Source organism: Meleagris gallopavo, chromosome 4, assembly GCF_905368555.1.
Source record: "Meleagris gallopavo chromosome 4, MGAL_WU_HG_1.1, whole genome shotgun sequence".
NCBI classification, from domain to species: domain Eukaryota; kingdom Metazoa; phylum Chordata; class Aves; order Galliformes; family Phasianidae; genus Meleagris; species Meleagris gallopavo.
In genome coordinates, this window is record NC_139407.1 from 17,665,101 (window position 1) to 17,681,277 (window position 16,177).

Consider the following 16,177-nt stretch of genomic DNA (forward strand, 5'->3'; position numbering starts at 1 on the left):
TGCAATCCATCCATTTGCACATAGGAAAAGAGATAAAGGCTAAATACTTCTCCTTCCATATATGCCAGAAGGTTCTTCACAGTTAATAGAAAAGCAAAGAGAGGCATCAGGATTCAGGATGTTTATTTTCTTTAAAAGCATAGACAAGCGTTTTGATTACTTTCAAACACTTTTTCACTTGCTTTTAGATTCTTATTTGTATGTATATATATATATACATACAAATATATATATATATACATACATATATATATGGTAGCAGATCAATCTAAAAATAATAAAAAAAATCATAATAATTAATAAAAGAAGCCTGTTGTCTTTCCAGGCATTTAAAGCAGATTTCAAAGTACTTATCAGTGTTTTTGTGGATCAGCATTTTCAGATTTAGAACCTAACTTTATTTTTGTGTATCTTAGTTCCTATAAAAAAAATAATTATGTTACACTTCTACTGTAGGAATTGTATTTTTTAGTTAAACTTTGGTGCAAAACTTGCAGAGATCCCAAAACAGGGGGGCAAGTCTTTTAATTATCATAGGAATTCATCCCATGTTTCTAAAAATCTTTTGGAAGACTTTTACTGTGATTTTACTGTTTGATCATCACCTACTCAATCACTTGAAATTCAGAAGAAACTACAGTCTTCACCTATGTAAAATCCTGATTGCCTTAGAAGCCAAACTGTGCAACGCTGGGAGTTAAGAATAACAGTGCTTTCTCTCTTATTTTTTGAAGATGTGGTATCTCCCTAGATGCAGTATAGGTTTTGTGGAGATACTAATTTTTACAAGCGGAATAATTTATATCCTTGTTCAATTTTGGTAATGTTGTCTCTTGTTAATACATTTTGCCAACAGAGGATTGCCACCCTCACTGTCACGGTAATTCCAATTGCATGATTTGCTGTGTGTTGTAGAATGTCTCTTTTATGTCATAACATGTTCGTCATTCTGCCAGTTCAGGACATGCCTTCCTTGGGTGCTGACCCAGCTCACCATCCCATGTACTTACTTGCTCAGTGCTCCCTTACCAGAGAGTTTGTTGTCAAAAGTCCTGCAATAGTGGAGCCAGTTCTGCTCCTGATGAATTAATGGCAAAACTTCCATTAATTTAAGAGACCTGGAAAATAAAGAATACAGTATTTCTGTAGGTACATATCTGAGCAGATTAGCTGCTTCGGACTTCTTGGCATACATTCTCATTTGCATGTGTCTGCACAGGAGTCCAGAAACAGGAAAGATGGGTTTTTAGTACCAAATGATTTTCAGTTATCCTCCTTATTTTCAGGGCAGAAGGATCACTCTTTTAAATTGGTTTGCAAAGAAACTTCATGTGAAGAGTTTTCTGAAAAAGACCCAGCTTAGTTAACTGTAAGTCAGGATAAGTACGAAGACTCAAGTACAGGCTCTTGACCCAACCTTATCAGACCTCAGAAAAAAATACCGATTTTTCAGCACCTATCCAGAATATGTGCAGAGGATTGTAAGTTCCAGTGCCCTGTTCTCCAGCCAATTCCCATGATACAACATCAGGACTATCACAGTCTCTGAGAGTACTGACACCAGCTAGGAGATGCTTATAATATTGCTGGATCAGCCTTCTCTTAAAGCAACAAGATTGGTATAAGCAAATTATTTTATTCTTCTCTTTGTTTTGAGTTATTCTCTCTAGATTTCTGTCACTCATTATCCTCTCATTAACGGAGAGGATTTATTTTTTCTTTTTATTTATTAAAACAAACCCAAACCTACTGTACAGCATCCAGTTCAATATTTTGTTCCTGAAATTGTATCTGCAACCTTAGGTAGAAGCAAAAGGAGTAGTTGCAACTTGCTCCCTAACAATTTCCTGAAGCACTGAGCATCCCCGAAGACACTTAGCATCTTTCAGCAGAATCCTCTTTGTAGGAGATTTCTTCTCACCTTGGAGTGCTCTAGATTAGGATGTGGCTGAGGCGGACTTTGGTCTCCCTGCCACTAACAGGAGCTTTGCCGTTTCATCAATGGGAGCAGCAGGACTTTCTTATAAAAGAGGAAATGCACTGCTGTTTTAACATTGTTTTTACTGGTACCCATCTGTTTGCTGAGAGTTGTCATAGATAAACAACTTGTTTGTATTTGGTCTTGGTTCCCTTTGTGCCATACATCTAACTCATGTTGTTCAGGTACCTATCTTAACATTCGACCTGCGTTTACATGGCAAGTCCTGCAGGAATTTCTTTTAAAACTTTGTGTATGTTTCTTTTTAGGGACCACCAGGACCACCGGGACCCCAAGGGTTGCAAGGTCCAAAGGTGATCTTCCTTATTTTGTCCACTTATGTTTTAGGAGTTGAGATATTTTCTAGTTTTCTCACTGCACGCGTGTATCTGGACTTCTCCCATACAGTATATTTACCTGAAATTGTATTGAGTACAGCATGCTTCCAACGTTGCACTCTGGCAATTTGAAATGTAGCTTCCCAGAAGTAGTACTTTGATTTCGTGCCATGCACAGGTGCACAATTGAGAGCTGGCAAAATTAACTGGTACAAAACCAGCGTGGAAGCATCTTCCTTGTGGATCTACTCTGAGGCTCATCGCTAGGATTTCTGCTGCAGAGAGTGATCTGTCTGTTTGCACAGTAGCTGCACCAGCAGACAGTTGTTCCTGTGCATCGCTTCTGGCTGGGTGGGAAGCAGTCTGAGTTTGGCCACAGTGCAAGTGCATGTCAACGTAGCTTCTGTATTACAGTAGTGCCCACCCAATGAAGCAATATTACAATATTTTGTAATCTCTGTAAAAATTATAACATGCATGTGTGGGCAGCATCCTGGCTGCAAATCCAGGGCTGCTAACCCCACATGTTGGGGCTGTGCACAGTACCAGAGCTATTAGTGAGCAGCCCACACAGAGACAATGAATACCATATGCTGCGCTGTTCCATAAAATTTAATAAATTTGCCTATACTTAAGAAAACAGAAAGTGTTGCATGTAGTGCAGTACTTATATTGGTTCTAAATTAGTCAAGATAGTTCTCCTACTTCTTAAATATTGAACATATCGTATCTTCTGCCAGCAACACTAAGCTCTTCCAAGAGTAGATATATGTTTCTTCAAAAACAGTACTAAGCATTTGAATTTCAGGCTTCATCTGTTATATCATATGGTAATTCATCCCATTTAACATGTTAATTGTTTTGAGAAATTGTAAAATATCAAATTTCTTCTTCTATATGAAAACCGATAATGGAACACACAGTTAAGCATGCAAGAATTTCCACATTAGCACAAAGATTTCTGCAGCCAAGAGTATGTTGTAAAACACAGAGGAGTTGATGTGGGGAAGAGAGTGTCTTCCATCATCTGGTTGTTCGTTTCTGTTCAAAACTAATGACATAAAGCAGAATTCAACCTTACAAAAGTTTGTTGTCAATATCATAATCTATCCCCATCTTACTCCCTTGGGGAATGCTATACGGGGATCAGCACGTAGGGCAATGCAGTGAATGTGAACTCCTTCCCTGGTGATTTATGTTTGTCGGGAAAGAAAACACGAGGTCTCTGTCAACCCTACATATATCAGGGGCCGTGATTCAATACTTATTCCAGTAACGGACAAAGTTCCCACTTTCTTCCCCAGCCTTCTGGGGTTTCTTCTTCTTTTCTTTCTTTCTCTTACTTTTTTTCTGATCTTTATGCAACTCAAAGTTTGTGAACTTTGAAACAGCTCTTTGACTGAGCTGTTTTTTCAGTATTGCGCACGAGTATTGTATGTATATAGAATGTACACTAATAGTGTTCTCTGGTTTTGTTATTGCTAATTATGTATTAATTACAAACATTACTGACCAGTTTAATAAATTTAGTACTGCTTTTTCCATGAATGTCTTGAATAATTAGAAGATAATAATCCAATTCCATCTTACCTTTTGCAGGGTGAACCAGGATCCCCAGGAATTCCTGGAGTTGATGGGGAACAGGTAAACCACCTAGTGCAGATTGTATGAACAACCATGCATCATTTCAGAGGATTATTTCTGAGATCTCAAGTTGTAGGTTAGGCTTGTTATCCATATGATCATTATTGTGTTCCTGTGGTCACATAATGGCTGTGATTTTACATGTTAATAATGAAGGTCAGTCCATAGCGTGACTTATTCTGCTTGTTAGGATCAAAGCTAGTGTTCTGTTCCTACAAACAACTTGCTATATAAATAAATACATATTTTAGGGTCCTAAAGGACTAAAAGGAGATATGGGTGAACCTGGAATGCATGGAGAAAAGGGAGGAATTGGACTACCTGGATTGCCAGTGAGTATGAATTAATTTTGGCTTAAATAAGTATATTTTTAATCTCTCCCTCTATCAGGAATTTCCACCAGTGCTGATAGATTGCAAGTTTGGACAAAAAGCACAGTGGAGAACAGTTCTGAGATTGTTCTGTATCTATCCTAGGAGGAGGTGAAACATTGTCAGAATTTTTCATTCTATTTATGGTCAAACAAAATACTGCTTAGGAAAGATAGAAATTAGTTGACATACTGATCAGATTTCCATCTCTCTTTTAGTGTATAATATAATGTGGGTAAATTTAGACTTGGTAAAGTTCAGGAGAAAGGAGCTGTTTTGAACACTTATCAGGAATCTCAGGTGAATTGATCTGGAATCTCAGGTGAATTGTCAGGAATTTTAAATCGAGAGGGAGAGAAAAGAAATATATAGGTACTCATGAGGTATATTATTCCTATACGTAGAAGTGGAAATTCTCAGTAAAAATAGAAATAATTCCCAAAATGTATCCATAGTGAAATGTGCCAACTTAAGGACTTCTCAAAAATATCAGGCCACAATTGGTAGCTGATAACATAAAAGAATGCCTTGGTACTTATTAACAGCTATTATTCAAGTGTCACCAAAATAAAGACAGTAATAAGAATAATAAATTCCATTATATGTGTTGTATAATTATTTTCATAAAATGATAATTATTTACAAACACATTATCATTCCTAGATGGATTGCTAATGAGATCTAAACTATTAATAAGTGCTGTTTTTTAATGATTTTATAGGGAGCCAATGGCATGAAAGGTGAAAAAGGAGATGCTGGTTTGCCTGGTGCTCAAGGCCCTTCGGTAAGTCTCAGTGTGCTGTTGCAGTGGACATAGTAGTCCAGCAATAGTGCTCTAGCTTTTAATTCTGAGGAACAGTTCATATTCGCAGCTTATCTTTCCAGACATTCTTGATGATTTCTATGCTTGAACTTTCACAGTATTTTGATTCATCATTTAGCTGTAGTCCATGGCCTTTTGAAAATTAAAGGACTTAAATATTTACCTTAAACAGCTAAATGCTTTTGAAGAAATGCTACAGATTCTTTTCAATTCTATTCCTTTGTCATAAACAACAGTCTTACTGAGTTCTGGCCCTCTAAACGATCAGAAATAAATGCAAAATAATAGTCAGAGATTAAATCAACAAAAGCAAACAGATCTATTTTAACACTTTGTATTATGGGGATCTATGGAAGTCCAGTGAGAAGCAGACTAGACTGGCTTCAGTGATGTCAGGAATCATGTCAGGAATCACAGAATCATAGGGATTGGAGGGGATCTCAATAGATCATTGAGTGCAACCCCCTGCTAAAGCAGGTCGCTACAATAGGTCACACAGGTAGGCAACTAGATGGGTCTTGAATATCTCCAGAGAAGGAGGAAACTCTATAACCTCTCTGAGCAACTGTACCAATGCTCTGTCAATCTCACAGTAAAGAAGTTCTTCCTTCTGTTAGTATGGAACTTCCCATCATCCAGTTTCTGCCCAGTTCCCCCTGTGTGACACAAGATAAAGACTTTCTTGATATAAAAAATTGGGGGAGGAAGTTCCAGTCTTGTGTATATTTGTGCTTAATTTTCTACATAAACCCTGCATAATTTTCTGCATAATTTTGATGGAATTAATACACAAATGAAAATGTATTGTTGCTCTGTCCTTGCCCACTTGTAAATAATATTATCCACATATGAAAGCTTTTCAGGATCAGAACATCTTCCTGACTTCCAAAGCATTGTAAAACCATTAAAAAAAAAAAACAAAAAACAACTCAATAACTTTTTTTTAAGGATGAGTAAAGTTATCAGAGGACAGTAAGCTACCCGCCTTGTTTATGCTGACATGCACTGAGTATTTGGTACATGAGCTCTGAGAAATGAAAAAAGTTTGTCATCACAGGACTCTGGGCACTCACTTCTCTTCAGCATATGAGTCTTTTGTTACATTTGTTAATTTGTCACAAATCAATTTGCTAACTCATTCACCTTGCTCTGCTTGATTTCTCTTTAAGAAAGGCTTTCCATTTTCAGAAGACTTCACAGATGGTGGAATCTCTCCATGTCTGAAAGCTTGTTTTGTTCTCTACTGTCACCACCAACAGTCTGTGTTGGTGAGGGGCTGAATATCAGTCTGGAGACATGAATTAGCATCTTCACTGCCACCGTGCAGGCTACAATAGAGACCCTTTGGGGTTAAACCCTGGGAGAGAGGTGGGGAGAGAGGTGACACTGAATTGTAAATATCATCATGACATTCCCTTCTATGGATTCATTAAGAATACAGAAAAAAACAACGCAAAATAAGCATGAGCTACATGCCTGAGCAACCTGATCACCTCTGTTAATGACTTCAGGGAATTCTTGGTACAAGTGGGCTAAGCGGAATAAAAGGAGAGAAAAAGGGTAGTCTTGAAAAAGTGTGAGTTATTTAGTAACTTTTTCCATTCATCATTATTGGGAAAGAATTGCATAGCATCCTCAGCATCTTCTGCTCCTTTAGATTACATAGTACAGAGACAGCTAAGGAGCATATCCCATAAAATATAAAAGTTTGAGCACATCTTCTCAGTACTGCTTATTTTAGATATGTTTTTTTTTTTTGCCCCATAATGTTCTAAAGTGTATCTTAAGAGTCTAGGAGCAAGAACCAGAGACAGGCATGTTGCCATATAGCACAGGCAATTCCACACTTCAGGCACCCCCGTCTTTCAAGTTACAGTAATTCCCATTTCTAAAACCCTTTCCTAGATATGCTGTTATGGTGTACCTTTGCAATGCTACATTTATAAGTACTTGCTTGCCAGCAGAAGAAGGATCAATCTGAGTTTTGGTATTTGTGGGGAATTTCTTCACTGTGTATGATTTAATCTCATTGTTTTGTTTTTTTTTTATCCATAGATCATAGGACCTCCTGGACCTCCAGGGCCACATGGTCCTCCGGGCCCTATGGTAAGTTTGGGAGGAAGAGAACAGACTGGGAAGTGCTTGAACTTATTTTAATGCTTGATTAATAGAATTCTGTGAGAGTCCATTAGAGGGGGGCCTAATTTAGGACCTTTAAGTATGTAGGAAGTGAGAAATAAATTGCACCTGCCTATGCTGGTGTAAACACGTTACTGGTCTGGTTCATTCTCTATATCAGGTGTTTACTGTTACTTTATTGGCAGCTGCATTTCATTTGCAAGAATAAAAGAACAGATGTAACTTGCACCCATATAGAGCAGCAAGCTCTTTTAAAAACTCATAGCATATTTTTGTAATTGAGCACGGTATCTTTATTTTCAGGGACCTCATGGCCTGCCTGGCCCAAAGGTAAATTAATGGCTGTCTCAAAAGTCATGTTCTTGATGTCTGTGAAGTGTCGTTCTTTGTTCTTTAATGCATGCATCTATGTTTTGTCTGATGTCGCATTCAATAAATGTTTCTGATATTCTTAAACCTTAAAGCAAATCTTAATACTAAGAGATAGCTTAAAAGATTTTAAATTTTCTGTGATTGCATCTGCTTAGTATTTCTCCTGAGCATTGGCTGAATCCATTTTTGTATTGAGATCTCTGCTATGGCACTAAATTATTTTGTTTCCTTGTGTTGGGCAAGTTACCAATCCTATTCTAATTGGGATTACTTCTGAACATAGAAGTGGTGTATGTTCAGGAGATGAGGTCAGAGAAACCCCTCTTCCTTTGTGCTCTCTTGCCTCTCCTACCTCTTCCAGTACGAGTGGCCTCTCACTTTCTTTGGTGCCATGCCCTCTGCTGACCAGTTCCGTCATGCACTGGACAAGTTCCTGGACACTAGCCTGTTTGTGTATTTGTATATGTTTTTCAACCCCAATCCTTGATGAGGCAGATTTTCTGAGCGTCTTCTACAGTGTGGTACATGAAGATGCACTGTAGGGACTCTATCAACATTCATGGGGCTGGTGCTGCTATGAGGAATGAGTCTTTGAATCATCACAGCTCCCTAATCACATGCACCTTTCTAAAAGAAATACAAGATGAGGAGATCTTTCACTTAGCCTTTGGTGTGGCTTGTTTTAAGTTGCGAGAAAATCTTCACAGGCCTGACATATTATAAGACTATTTGTGTCACCTTGGCAGAAGAATCTGGAGTTATTGATCATTTTTTGAACTCAGGTCTGTTCCATTTACATACCAGACCTGCCTTACTTCAGGCTTTTGGCCTAACACCCGGGCTTTTGTGAAACTTCTCAGGTCTGTTTCCAAAACTTCAGCATTTTCGGTGCTACTGCTCTGAAAGTCACATTGAGTCAAATGGAAGAAAAATTAAGAAATGGGTGCCAAGGAGGCACAGATGTCTGGAGTTACTTAAGGCAGCAGACTAGATCTCATTCTGAATTTTATTTTAAATGTATATGGTATAAAGTAGCATAATACATCAAAGGGAAGCCTAGGAATAAGGCCATGGGGAACAGCCTGGATGAAAAACACACACGTTTCTATTTCCCAGAAGAGGCAGGCACAGTCAATACCTTTTTTGACTGGGTAGCCCTCATGCTGGGGCAGATTTTTGTGATGTGAGAATGATTTATTGGAAATTGCAAGCCCACCATTATCCTCTTAGTAACGTTTAATGAAATAACCTATGCATAATTTAACATTCACAACAAGACAGGTGCCATTTCTTATGTTGTTTAAGCCTCCCTGTATGAACACAGAAACTATGGACATCCAGAACAGCTTGATGCTGTATAATGTATGCTGCTGCTTTCAATTTGCTTGAGCTAAATTATCTATGCTTAAAGGTTTAAAATATCTTTAAATGAGATTTTGGTGCAAATTCCAGTTTGTCATAGGGAAAAATATTGATTCCTTCCAAAACAGGAGATCCGACTGTAGGAGACTTTCGATTTGAGGCTTGATTTTCAGAAAGTTTTCTTTCTATTTGAATCATCCATAGAGAGTGGGCTGTGGGATTTGAGGAAATCCTCCAAAGCCCTGAAGTGTGTGATTAATTCCAACTACCCAAACAAGGTGATAATTATTGAGAATCTGTTGCTCAGAAGTTTCCAGTATTTTCACACAGACATCAATCTGCATCAGATATCTCCCACATACTTTTTCCCAGGTCTATATCTGTAGGCTGAGAAGACTGAATGTGAGTCCCTGCTTTAAACTGGAATTTGCAGCTATTTCTGAGGCTGGCTTTTTCTATCCCAGCTTAAGCACCCATTATAGCACCAAAAATTTGGCATTTATACTTTTACATTTAGGGTGAACCAGGGTTAAATGGTCTTAAAGGATTGAAGGGTGAACAAGGTCAAAAGGGTGACAGAGGGCCCCTTGGTCTTCCAGTAAGTAAAAAATCCCAAATTTATTCAATTTCAGTGCAAATTGCAAACTTCTCTTTCTGCTTACAATGAACAACACTGGTTTGCTCAACAGCATATATAGAATAAGTTATGGTAGAGCCAAGCATCAGCCTGTTTTTGTTTGTCCAAGTCATGCTCTGTAACACCCGGTGCTGACAGGTTTTTTGTTACGTGTCAGTTGAAAGCATTCAGTGTCATGAGGATGCCATCAACCCCATTATATTCATCATTTTGTTATTTCAGTGTTGTATGGTGTTTGTGTTAAAACGGGCATCTCCCCTTCTTCCCCACACGTTCATTTATTCTTCCTCTGTAAAATGAAAAGGTCTAACTGAGCAAAGTTAAAAATTGGCTTAAGGGTTATTATTTTCTAATTATTTTTCTAGAAAATGGCTCTTCAACACTACTATATCACTTTTTTTTTCCTCCCCTTCCTATTTTATTATGGTTTTTTTTTTTTTTTTTTTTTTTTTTTTTTTTTTAAATTGGCCCACGTTATTCCCGATGCCCCGGGTAGACATACACGCTCCCAGCCTAGCGGCGGCCCATTCTCCTGCTATTCGCAGGTGACCCACCAGAGGTCCTCCCGTCCCCAAGGATGCCGACCCGGCCATGCCGCAGCCCCGGGCGGAGCGGGGAGCAGAGTGGGAAAACTGGAATCGTGTTTGTTCCCCGGGGCCGCGCGTCCTGGGAATGAATGGGGCCATTGTAGGCAGGGCCCAGGCTTTGTTAGCTGCATAATGCGCTTAAATACTTCTTATCTCTCTTAGCATACGCTGTTGTGTTTTGCTTTGTGTAGTAGGGTATTCAGTATTGCCCTATTTACAAATTAGAAAGCAAGCAAGTAAATGACAAAGTAAATATTTGCGTGCTAAGGCTAAAAACACCCCAACTTCTGGTGTTTGGAGTAATTGTGTAGCTTCAGGTTTATTCTGGGCAAATGTGCTGCGGTGGGAAGGCAGGGGTGGGTCACTGGTCCTGTGCTAGTGTCAGAACCGCTGCGGGCTCCTGATGTTTCACGTGAATTTTTAACTAACATGCTGTAGTAATGTGATACCTGTCCCAGAACCCTGTCACAATTCGTACTGTACATTTGAATTATGTTTCTTCATCAGCACCACTTACTAATCTCACGTTCTTGTCACCCGTGTCGTACCCATCATCCATGCTTCCACCTAACCACACAGGGAGCATCTGGCTTAGACGGAAAGCCAGGACCCCGGGTGAGTCCCTCGTCTTTCCATGTCACTGTGTTACCCAGGCTATACACCTCCTGGAGGAATGAAGGCCAGGCATCGCAGGCATCTTCCGTGCTCTGTCACAGGCTTCAAGCAGCCTCCTAGGGCAATGTGTTGGGGAAAGAGAACCTGATTCATAGCAAAAAGATGCTCTCAGCCTTAGAAGAGTTGATACTTGGTTGGATAACTGCTGCACAGCTTGCGCTGGTTGGGGTCTTGCTTACCTGAGCAAGGTTAGGGATTTGTTTTACATAGGAAAGCACGCTTGTTTTGTGCTAATATGGAAACAGTGAAGTGGAATCAGGTGTGCTGGGGTTCTACTGCAAGCATCGTTATATTTAAAACACGTCCTAGATTCCTTGTTTCTTGGTGGGATAAAATGAATGAAGTATGGATCACCATAACGGGGTGTGTCCACCCATAAAGTGGACATTTCAGATTTAATAAAAGAAAGAAACAAACAAACAAAAAGTTTAAAAGTAAGCATTATTTGAACATTCAGCTTCTACTAGCCACATTTCTTTCAATAACTTTTAAAAATCTTTGTACAACTTCCATAAACTAATTCTAATCCAACTAGAAAAAAGTATGAGCTACTTTGTAGCATGAGAGCTTATAGGTTGAGTTTTGAAAGCCAAACAGATTTGTTTGCCCAGGTCCTAGCGCAATTAAATCTGCATTTTCATCTGGTGATGGCTGATTCCATATTAGTTTTTGGCTAGAAGACAGCTACTAAAGCTAAAGACTTGAAGGAGCTGGATCTCTCTCTTACCCTCTTGGCTTCCGTTCACAGGGTACAGATGGCCCAGTTGGTCCCCATGGCCCTGCAGGTCCTAAAGGAGACAGAGTAAGTATACAGTCTGTGTGCTTTTCTTTATGAAGACAGTGCCACAATTGCACTGTCATGTGGCTACTATTGCGTGCCCAGATGCTACTAAATCAAACAATATCTCATCTGTGTGAGGATCAACCCAGAACATTCAAGTTACAATGCACGTCTATGTTTGATTTCATAAGTCATTAACTTCGGAACTGGTATTTTGTAATTACTAATTGGTAAAGACCTTACAGGAGTGTCATATTTACAGTGTTACGTGGGACATAATTTTGCTTAATTTCACTAATTAGTGTAAATAGTTTGAGAGAATAAATCAGATGATAAGAGTGATCTTGGCACACAAATATGCAAAGGCAAAAAAAAAAAGCATATTATGCAGTTATTTGCATTACATTTTTTATCTTGAAAAACACTAACTTCTATAAATCTAAAACTTTCTTCTTTTTCTCAAGCACAGAAAATAGGAACCCTCCTATTTAATTTGAAATATTCACAGTAAATTTTCTCCAATGAGAATAAGGTAGTGCTCTTAATCTGTAACGATGAGTTTGTCATCTTTAACAATCCTACTGTGAACCTGTACAACAACAAAGCATAAGTGATACCTTACACTAAAACCTCCACAGAGCTTCCAGCCCAGAATTATGTCTCTTTGAATTTCTCAGTTTAACAAAACAGCTGTGTTGAAACAACTTCAGACTTGCTGCATTAGGGACATGGCCATATGGCTTAGGTCCAGTTAACTCAAACAGCAGTACATCAGACAAAGGTATGCATGACTCAAGCATTCATTTCTACAGAAGTGTTTGTTGGGGAATAAATACAGGATGTGAAGCATGGTTCCAAAACAGGGACAGTGTCTTGAAGCAGGCTCATTAATGGTTAGGGCTTGAGTCCTTTTTTTTTCTTTGGGGATTACAAATTCAAATCTTTTTTCAACTAAAACAACTTTTTTTCCTATCAACTCTGTGGAAATTTCCACATATTCTGCATTTCCAAAAAAAAATTTAGATGAGAGATATGTATAGAAATAAATAGAGATATCGTATTCACAGATTATGAACTTCAGTTATGAAGGTTGTTCCAACACCTGAAATTTCCATTAAAAACAAAGTGCTATGATATCAACTATTCGTCTAAAGTATGGAAAATGACTACAATTGTTCTTCCTTATGCAATTCTCCAAGGTCATAATAAATCATACAGCTGGATCTAGAATTAGCCCTTTCATGGCTGTTGACAAGAAGTAGTTACAAAGGAGACAGGAGCTGCTGAGATGTAAATCAGTTTAATAATTCCATTTGCGTGCAAAGACTGATTTGCAAAAAATACCGAAACTAAGATGTGCACACCCACTATTCTCTGTGTAGTCAAAATGAATGGAATTCACTAGAAAGATGGATTTATTTTTCCAAGCAGACATCTAGTCTGATTACTGCTTGTAATCCTTTATTTAATAATTTAATGTTGTTTGGAAAGAGGATGTGTGTATATAATGGTCATCTGATAGGTGCCTGATCTTGATAAATGTCTTGTTATGTAAATAACAAATGATGTATTTTTAACACAGTCTCATAACCTGCACTTGCAGCTGTTGAACTTGTTTATGTGAAAGCAGGATGAAAACATGTTTTGACTGCAGATTTCAGATTGCACCTTTTAATTAATAATAGTGCACAAAGCCACCACTCTGCCACTGAACAGGATCACCTGTTTCCCTGATGATAAGAAAAACCTTGGGATAATATTAGCCTAGAAGGGCACTAAGGAGCACTAACATGAAACAGCCACATTCTTAAAGCCACATTATTTTAAGTTTGGAAAGGTAATCTCACTTTAAGAGACTACCTGCAAAATGCTGGTCACTATTCATTTATGACTACTTAAAAATTAAGGAAACGAAGTATAATCAAACAAAAGCCTAATGATGTTGTATATAGAAACCACGGCTTCATTGTCACTTAGGCAACATTTGAGGCAATGATTAATTGCTCTTCTTAGGTAGAACAGACTTGTACGAATTAGCATTGGTTGGCTGGTTTTAAACTTAACTATTTAATTAAAATAGAAAATATCAGACAGTCCTTTATAAAAAACTTATTTAGATGGTGTAAAAGTAGAACAGGGATACACTGCAAGTCACTAGAAAATAGGAAAATAAATATTAGAATAATTGTGCTATTAACTCACTGCTTAGCCATGTAACTTCTTCTCTTCACTTTAAGCTGTTATAGAAAGTGAACATAGAATCATATCATCTTAGAATCATAGAATGGCCTGGGTGGAAAAGGACCACAATGATGATCTCGTTTCAACCCCCCCGCTATGTGCAGGGTCACCAACCACCAGACCAGGCTGCCCAGAGCCACATCCAGCCTGGCCTTGAATGCCTCCAGGGATGGGGCATCCACAACCTCCTTGGGCAACCTGTTCCAGCGCGTCACTCAAGGATGATACTGGTGAACGTTTCTGTGCTGAGTTTGTGTATTTCTCTTGGTAGGAAGAAAAACGGCAATTAATAGTACGAGAAACCAATTATGCAGTCTTATGTAATCCGTAGCTCATATTCACCTGTGATTCAGGTGGCTAAACTGAAATAGGAGCAAGTCTGCAGGTTTTGTTCTCTGGGTGTTGATGAGTCCAGAAGAGGACTGCTGAGATGATCAGAGGGCTGGAGCACCTCTCCTATGAAGAAAGGCTAGGGGAACTGGGCTTGTTTACCTTGGAGAAGAGAAGGCTCTGGGAAGACCTCATTGCGGCCTTCCAGTACTTGAAGGGAGCAAGGAGGGGGAACAGCTGTTTACGAGGGTGGATAGTGATAGGAAAGGGGGAATGGTTTTAAACTGAGACGGGGGGGGGGAGGGGGGAAGGTTAGGTTAGATAGTAGGAGGAAGTTCTTCACACAGAGGGCAGTGATACACTGGAACAGGTTGCCCAAGGAGGTTGTGGATGCCCCATCCCTGGAGGGGATGTGGCTGGATGTGGCTCTGGGCAGCCTGGTCGGTGGTTGGCGACCCTGCACATAGCAGGGGGTTGAAACTAAATGATCATTGTGGTCCTTTTCCACCTAGGCCACTCTATGAATTCTCTTTCAAGAAAAAAAACTTAAAACCATTTCTGAACTTGGCAAATGTGAATCCCCAAAGGGAAAAGTTTCTCGTGATCACTCGGGCAGCATGCCTGTGACAATTCATCAATCTTATATAATCCATAAGCATTCAGGACCTCATCTGATATTCCAAACACATCTCAGCATGTGCTTTGGATTGGAGGCAAAAATTGTGAGATACAGTTCTCTGAATATATTCTTACATAACAGATGTGACTATTTCCCTAGTCTGATATGCTAAGTGTTCTGTATTTTTATGTCTACCATATGTTTAGGCTGTCTTGTGGGGACTTTGTACAGTCATCTTTGCTGTTCGAGATTGGAAAAAAGAAAGATACTTAACCAGTCTTGACATGCTTCAAGTATCTGTCAAACAGTTTTGTAGCTGCTATATAGATAGGTCAGCACATTAGTTTCTTCTCAGCAGAAAGTTTTAAAGCTGCAGGGGATTTTCTGCTTTGTAAATGAGCTGTTGCTTCCCAGTGAGTCCTATTGCACTGCCACGGTATCCATCCTCAGCACTGCTTAGAATGGGCTGAAGATTTACAGAACAAAGAAAGGTTGGGCATTACACATTTGAACTTCTCTGCACTGCAATGCAGACAGACAGCATCAGTCACCATAAAAATGTGAAGTATCTAAAACAATCAAATGTCAGTTTCTCTGACAAACTCCTTATTGCTGTGATTATTCAGCAGCAGACTCAGACTCTCAGTTTATCCTGGTGCCTACTGTTTTGTATTATCCTGTCAATGCAATCTAGACTTAGCCATGCTCTTTTAGAGCTGGGCTAAGGGACTTGGTTGTGCAGGTACACTACACTATTAATTAGGCATATATACATAATTGCCCTGGTTTTAATAACAAAGAATGATGTATTAATACTAAATAATGATTTAGTACCAATGGTGCGGTCACCCTCGCACGGGTTAACGCTTACCAGCTCAGCAAGTTTTGCTCCATCATCTATCTTGATGATCTTCTGGAGAGCACAGATGATTGGTACTGGCATTCTGAAATCAGTCATCTAGAAATTTCATTTCATATGGAAAAATTTCTCTGTATTGTATTGCAAAATGATTTTCATAGCATCCCTCTAGATGCTTCTTCTATGGTTTTTAGTGTGGAATTAGATCAGGGTTCTGGAGGAGTCCCTTTAATTGTTTTTGCTGCACAGCAATAGAGTCTTAATTTAATAAAGCAGAGTATTCATATCATTAATCTAGATTCCAGTAGAGCAGTTAACAACATGGTACAGTATATAGGATAATCCCAGCAATGTCACTGGGAATAGCACTGCCTGCTTAAATGCAACCTTTGATTGACATATTACTTTTGCCTGTCTCAGC

The 16,177-nt window shown here is 38.9% G+C and overlaps 1 protein-coding gene across 1 annotated transcript in view; it reads left to right on the forward strand.

Moving 5' to 3' along the window:
* The window catches only part of COL25A1 (collagen type XXV alpha 1 chain), a 126,792-nt gene that overhangs the window by 94,912 nt on the left and 15,703 nt on the right, over positions 1-16,177 (forward strand). Inside the window, exons 21-30 of the mRNA XM_085222295.1 lie at positions 857-880; positions 2,248-2,292; positions 3,916-3,960; positions 4,212-4,292; positions 5,053-5,115; positions 7,210-7,260; positions 7,597-7,623; positions 9,545-9,625; positions 10,831-10,866; positions 11,675-11,728. Of these exons, the coding sequence (XP_085078421.1) occupies positions 857-880; positions 2,248-2,292; positions 3,916-3,960; positions 4,212-4,292; positions 5,053-5,115; positions 7,210-7,260; positions 7,597-7,623; positions 9,545-9,625; positions 10,831-10,866; positions 11,675-11,728 (507 nt within the window). The remainder of the gene's footprint in view (positions 1-856; positions 881-2,247; positions 2,293-3,915; positions 3,961-4,211; positions 4,293-5,052; positions 5,116-7,209; positions 7,261-7,596; positions 7,624-9,544; positions 9,626-10,830; positions 10,867-11,674; positions 11,729-16,177) is intronic.